This window comes from Anthonomus grandis, chromosome 6, assembly GCF_022605725.1.
Source record: "Anthonomus grandis grandis chromosome 6, icAntGran1.3, whole genome shotgun sequence".
Lineage (NCBI taxonomy): Eukaryota > Metazoa > Arthropoda > Insecta > Coleoptera > Curculionidae > Anthonomus > Anthonomus grandis.
This window is the reverse complement of record NC_065551.1, coordinates 17,324,386-17,332,198: the sequence shown is the minus strand read 5'-3', so window position 1 is coordinate 17,332,198 and position 7,813 is coordinate 17,324,386. Positions and strand designations below refer to the sequence as shown.

The window sequence follows — 7,813 nt, the reverse complement described above, 5'->3', positions numbered from 1 at the left end:
CAAACTGTCTGTTTATACACTTAAAATAATCTTTTAAATTTTCTTCAGCTTCATTTTTTGTTTGTAAAATTTTAACTACCACAATTGTGAGAAGTCATCAAGGATTACCTGAAAGTACTTTCCTCCATCAATGTTTGTTGGAGTGATTGGACCACATATGTCACTATGGAGCAACTCGCCAATCATTCTAGTGTTTTTCTCATTACTGTAAAGAGGTGATCTTGTAGCTTTTCCTTCTACACAAGATGAACATATGCTATCTATTACTTTTAGACCCAACTGTGCCAAAGCATTATTGTTTGCATGGCCTAATCGACGATGCCATAAATTCTCAACAATATGACAATTCTTACTTTGTGTGTTTATTTTATCTAATACTAAAATAAACAATCCTTTTCTTCTCTCACAAACTATTTTTTAAGTTCTTTCCAGTTATGATGCCCCGGTTTCTCTCAACAATTATTTTGTGTCCTCTTTCTGTTAACTTCGAGGCAGAAATGAGGTTATGCTTTATGCCTGGAACAATGAGAGCCTCTATATGAACTAGTTGTCGTTAACACATCCCAGTTAATGTATCACATTTATTTGTCCTTAAGATGCTACCATTTGCTATATGTATTTCTACGAAATGGGGTAACATTTTAATGTTATACATACATTTGTGTATACCTTCCTGTACGAAATGGTTACTTGCTCCAGAATCTATTACAAAATTTACCATATTGAAATCTTCTTTATTACATAAATTTGCTGCATACAGCACAACACCATGATCATCCTTTGCACTTGCTTCATATCCCCTCTCATATTGAGATTCCTTTTTATAGTAGTTTCCCCTTTCATGTCTTAAATTTGGATTTTGGCCTCGATAGTTATGTCTAAAACTCCCTCTCGGTGTTCCCCTAGCATTAGCAGATTTCTTTTTCGGATAATAAAATTGAATGTGAAGAGTACTTTCACATGTAAAACATTCTTTTGCACTCCTAGATATACCTGCCTTAAAAACTGACTCCTGGTCAACATCATTCTTTAAAATATGCTTCAGTTCTTCATGTAACAACCGTGATTTCACAAAATCCATCCTAACATCTGTTATTGTCTCTATAGCTGTAACCACTGTATCATATTTTTGAGGTAAAGATAAAAATAAATGAAAAACTTGATCACTTTCATTTATGTGTAATCCCTGATCTTTTAAGTCCCTAATAAAGTTTTCTCCAAAGTGATAACTTGGTAAAATTACTTGCCCTAACAAAAATACCTTTTAATTTTTATAACTGTTCCTTAGCACTTGTACAGTCTTTTATTAAGTCCAAATGTTTATCAGAGATGCCCTGCACAATAATAGATTGGGCTTTTATATCTTTCTTAAAGTAATTTGCCCTTACCTCAGTTGTGGCAGTCACTTCTGCTGGTGCTTCCAGAGCATCCGAGCAGTTTTCCCTCTTAAGGAGCAACTTCATTCGAAATTCCCAATTGTTATAGTTGTTTGCTTCTAACATGGGCACTGTAATATTTCTCACTGCCATTTTCAAAGTTTACTTGAGTCCACTATAAGAAAAAAATAGAACCAAAAACTTTGCCCTGGCCAAAATACCAATCGCCGGCTACTTGCTTTAATTTGTATTTATTAACACAACTTCAGAACAGTTTTTACCCCAAACTTAAACTCCCTTCAAAGGTGTCACCACTTAAATATAGCTCTTTTTTTTTTTGGGAATTGATTTACAGTTACAATTACTATTAATTAAAGTTAAAGACCAATCAATTATCTATAGGATAATATTAGAACTATCTTTGTGGGAATAACTGTTTATGCATATACCTGTTTAAATTTCCCTTTAGATCAGCAGACTCTTAACGAGGATTTTTGATTACTAACTTTTGTTATACTTAAAATACAGGCATAAAATAAACTTATTTAAGTTAAACTACTTGTTATATCTAATAAAATTCTAAGTTTCATGAGCAGCTATAAACTCAATTCAACAAATTGGAAGATGTCACCACTCAAATATTACTTATATTTTTTTTGGGAATTAACTTACAGTGATGATCATTATACTTAAGGTTAAATTCCAATTAATTATGTATATGATTATATTACAATTATTTTTCTAGGAATAATCAATGGATTTTTGATTAATAAGTTTTGTTCTACTGATACACGCATAAACTAAACTTGTTTAATTTAAAATGATTAACCCCAATACTATTAAGATATGCATTAATTCCATATAATTCACCAGAACTTAATTCAACTTTATTATCAACTACGACCAAACTGTTATTCCAATATTTGAAACAGTTATTGGCCAGCAAAAATCATATTATCTCGGTTACAGAACGGAATCCACAGAACTTTCGAGCCTTCATATACCAAATCTTCAGTTTTTTCATGACCTTCAATGGTTTAAAAAAAAAAGTAAACGGTATCTCGTCATACCGTCGCCCATATATTATCAAATCCAACTCGTGTCAGTATATAAAAATCCACAGACAAGAGCCTAATAATCCTCGGCGTGTGTTTACCGCGCGACAAAGACAACGCCAAACTTTAGAGAGAAATGATAAGAGGCAGCTGCACGCGCTCAAACCCAGCCACAGGTGGCCAAAGTGTGGGAACGAACGAGCCACCGAGTTTCCCACGATAACAGCGTCATTGCCGCACACCTGAGTCTCCTATAAAAGCTCCCTACCCCAAAACCGCTCCGTTCATTTTGAATTTGACTAGCGCGTCGTTCGGAACAGTTTAATACGTTCAAGTCGCCTTAATACGTTCGCTTTAATTATTGTGCTTTAGTGTTTCTTTTTATTATAAGTTAAGTGTTAAAAATGATTACTGGACAATCCGTTGAAGAGCCCCAACCAATCTCTCGTACCTACCAGTATAGGAAGGTGATGAAACCTATGCTGGAACGTAAAAGGAGAGCTAGAATCAATAGATGTCTTGATGAGCTGAAGGAATTGATGGTGACAGCACTTCAAAGTGAAGGTGAAAATGTTTCCAAGCTGGAAAAGGCTGATATTTTGGAGCTTACTGTACGTCACCTGCATAAATTAAAAAGACAGCAAAGGCTTAGTTATAATCCAGTGGTGGATGCTGATAGATTCCGCGCTGGATACACTCACTGTGCCAACGAAGTTTCTAGATGTCTAGCAGCTACTCCTGGAGTGGATATCCATTTGGGTACCAAACTCATGACTCACTTGGGACATAAACTCAACGATTTGGATAAGGTTTCGCCTTTGATGATCAATGTGAGTAGCTCTTACACGCCTCCCGGCTCACCAAACCTTGAAGGCTCAGTGTCTTCGTATACTCTACCTCTGACTCCGGCCTCCAGTACGACTTCTTCTAATAGACATACGCCTTCGCCAAATCAACCAATTGATTGCAGTACCACCACTGGTCTTTTGAAGATGGCCCTACACAAAGAGGAACAAGTGTGGAGACCATGGTAGATTGTAAATATATTCAACAAAATCTCACGACTAATACAGTCTTTCCAATGATTTTATATATTGACAATATTATAATGTAGTTAGTAGTGTCATTTGCTCAACTGATAAGAACTGATCTCTTTTTTGAAGGGGTTATTGAAAGCTTTAATTTAGGTTAATTGTAAAAAATATGTTTTTATTAATAATTGTGATAACATGATTCTTATGTAAGCTATTAGTGTGTACCTGTGATCAATTTATATTGGAGAATATAACGTAATCAAAAAATGTTTTCTGTATATTTGTTAAGTACAGAATCATGTATTATACGCTCGTCTGTGATTGAAAAAATGTGTAATTTTTAAGTTTAAAATATTTTTTTGCAATAATAAAATATGATTTGTTATTGAAAATATATTTTATTTGTTTTATTTGCCCCTAATTTCTCGCTATTTAAAAAGTTGTGCAATTAATTGTGAATAAATAACCCTCTATGCAATATAATGGTCCACTTGCCACCACTTTATTGAATGGTCAGTAAAATAAATTGATTACATTGTGGCGCCCCACACAATACTTTAAATGACTTAATATTGTACATTTTTGACACGAATGTTAACAATCGCTTATATTTTATTTAATATTTGTTCTGCAATTATGATCATTATAATCAAAAGTTGAAGACTAAGTGATTGCTTACAAATTCTTATTAGAATAATTTTTTAGGGTTAATTGTTTATGAGATATGTCCGTTTAAATTGTACTTCACATCAGCAGATTCTTATAATAGTCTAGACCGAGATAGAAAGAAAATGCTGGAAACTATTTTTAAGTTGAAAATTTGGACACTAGGGAACGTAATTAAAAGGTTAATAATTCAATTCTAATTTTTTTCAGAAAATGTCAACTTAAAGTACTATTTTTCTAACATAATAAGAAACCTTGGATTATGTCCACCATTTTTTGTCAAAGTCTCATAGGCGTATCGACTTTTATAAAGTAGGGAAAGGTAGTAAAAGTGTAATTGTTTAAATGGTTATTACTTTTAAAACACTGATCCGATTTTGCTCAATTTGGGCTTATTTAAAAGTGCAATGTGGGGATTGTTAAATATTTTGAAATTTCACATAATGGGGAAACAACTTATATAATTATAGTACAGCTACAAACTTACAGTTATGATCATTATAATTAAAGTTAAATTTCAATTAATTATGTATATGATTACATTACAATTATTTTTCTAGGAATAATCAATGGATTTTTGATTAATAAGTTCTGTTTTACTTAAGATACACGCATAAACTAAACTTGTTTAATTTAAAATAATTTACTCTAAAAAACTTATTGCATTTATTAAGGCTCTAAACTCAATACTATTGAAGATATTTAAATTTTTATACCAAACGACCCCTACGAAGGACTCACTTCAAATATGGCTAAAAATTTTATTGGGTAATTTATCTACACTTATGATTATTATATTATTATAGTTCAAATTAAAGACCGATTAATTATTTATATGATAATATTTGAACAATCTTTGTAGGCTAATCGATTATGAGATATACCGGTTTAAATTTTCCTTTACGTCAGCAGATTGCTGCGAAGATAATATTGATGTTTTTAATTACAACTTTTGATCTACTTAAGACACAGGCATAAAATAAGCTTAGTTTGATTTAAAATAATTTACTGTAAAATTCATACTATATCTATTAGGGCAATCTGAATCCAATACCATTGAAAATATCTGAACTTTGAGACCCTCTTCAAATATTGCTTATATCCTTTTTGGGTATAGATTAAGAGTTATGTACATTTTATTTAGTTGAATAAAATAATTATATTACAACTATCTTTGTAGGAATAATCGTTTATGAGATATACCCATTTAAATTTTCTCTCACGTCAGCAAGCCATTGCGAGGTCAAGCTCAAGTATTTTGATTGCTAAGTTTTCTGATACTTAAGTTACAGTAATAAAATAAAGCTTATTTGCTTTAAAATATTTTAATATAAAGTACTTAATATATCCAAATAAAAACAAAAAACCTTTTAGACCAAATGCTTCCTTCAAAGGTGTCACCACTGAAATATCTCTCATATTTTTTTTGGGAATTGATTAGCAGTTACAATTATTATTAATTAAAGTTAAAGATCAATTAATTATCTATAGGATAATATTAGAACTATCTTTGTAGGATTAAATGTTAACGAGAAAGTAGAGTAAACTTTTGTTATACTTAAAATACACGCATAAACTAAACTTGTTTAATTTAAAATAATTTAATTATTATAATTTGAGTTAAACTACTTGTTATATCTAATAAAATTCTAAGTTCCATAAGCAGCTATAAACTCTCTGTGTGATGTGTTAGCCATTTGCCAAATTCGAAGATGTCACCGCTCAAATATTACTTATATTTTTTTGGGGAATTAACTTACAGTGATGATCATTATAATAAAAGTTAAATTCCAATTAATTATGTATATGATTATATTACAATTATTTTTCTAGGAATAATCAATTGATTTTTGATTAATAAGTTTTGTTCTACTTAAGATACACGCATAAACCAAACTTGTTTAATTTAAAATAATTTAGTATACAAAACCTATTGCATCTATTTAACCCCATACCATTGAAAATATCTGAGCTTTTAGACCAAATGACCAATTTAAAGACCTCAAGGCTAAAGTATCGGTTATATCTTGTTTGGAAGTAGATCTACAATCTAGAACCTAATAAACAAAAGCAAAGTCTAATTTGTTGTCTAAGAGGTTCGATTAAAAATATTTTTTTAGAGAAAAGTACCCTTGTGGTATATTATTTAGGGTTTTTGGTGATAGCTTTTGATCTACGTAAGCTGGAATCATAGAAAAAACTTTAGGTAAATAAGAATCATAACCTCAGGGGACAATCAATTGTTTTTAGTCCAGTTGAGTAAAATAATAATAAATCTACTAGAAAAGTTATAGCTTCGTGTAATTATTGCTGTAAATTAATCCCAGAGAGTACGATTTCCGTCCTTATAGACTCTATTTTTTTCTTTCGTCTTATTTTAAATTACATTTTGACTAAGATGTACCAACAACACAACATCCTACTCAATCATATTGTATCTATATATGTATATAATATAATCTTAAGTAAGTACACAAAAGTATTTTCTTAAAAACGTGACTTTATCATTATCCTAACAGATTTCTACCTCCTATGCATACACATGCCCGCATCATGTTTTATACGAGTCGAATGTAAAGTTACTCGTTTCCTTTTTGACCGTGGGAACGTGTGCTGAGCACGCGTTCAACGGAACAGCTGAACCCGTCGCATAATGAACTACTTGACCCTAACGAATATAATGGCTTAACATGCCATATTGGTTATGAGCTTAATATATATATATATATGAATATTTGGTAATTATTTGGTTGTTTGTTATTCTGAGAAGGATTTTTATGCAAAAAACTTCCACTATTATTCCCCTTTGTTTAAATCAATTAAGTATGTAAATGGAATCAGAAATAAATGCCGAAACACCTAACTAAACAGCATAATATTCCGATAAAATGACACGGTGTTTGCCCGCATAGATGCCGGGTTTTCGAGCGCACTGAAGGCATTTCCTGTTGACCGTGGGAACGTTTGCGACTTTGGCTGCCGCTGCCAAGCACGCGTTGCTCATAATTTCTCTTTTTTTTTCGCATACGCGATGACAAGGATCTGCCTGTTAGGTAAAAACATAACTTTTACATGTAATTCGGTTATTACCTAATTTCACTTATTCACCGACTTTCCAATAAATGTCAAGCATAATTTTAATCGACGCCTTAATATTAGTAACTTACTGTTTTTTTAATTAGTAAATATCTAGTTATTCTGTTAGGATATCATTAATTAACATAAGATTAAAAACAAAATCTAAAAAAGAAATAAATTAGGATGAAATTAATAAAGCATCGCACTTCGCAAATTGTACTAATAAATAATGACGAAACAATTATTAAACTAGACGGATTCAGAGCAAAATATTTCTTATTAGCTTAGCACAGCACGTTCGACGCATTAGCCATCATTAGTGCTAAACTAAAGCTACACTATGTTTTTTAGAGGAAAAGGACCTTACAACTAAATAGGTATTCTCTTGTCAGTAATGTACACGAGTTTCAGAGTTGAAAAACATTTTCACAACTTAAAATAACATTCAAGTATACATTTAAAAATAAGACCTCACTTAATGCAAAAGGACATACAATATTAAAGGGGAGACGCTAGTACTCTTCTACGGTTTGGTTTATATCACAGAACACAAATATAGAGAAATGCGTGTTGCCTAATGAACAGACAGAAATTCTGTTGACAA

General features: G+C 31.4%; 1 protein-coding gene across 1 annotated transcript; it reads left to right on the top strand.

Moving 5' to 3' along the window:
- The first annotated feature begins 2,686 nt into the window (after positions 1-2,686).
- On the top strand, positions 2,687-3,861 carry LOC126737333 (enhancer of split mbeta protein-like). Its single transcript, XM_050442195.1, has one exon. The coding sequence runs from the start codon at positions 2,836-2,838 to the stop codon at positions 3,463-3,465; it is 630 nt and encodes a 209-aa protein (XP_050298152.1). The 5' UTR covers positions 2,687-2,835; the 3' UTR covers positions 3,466-3,861.
- Positions 3,862-7,813: the final 3,952 nt, after the last annotated feature.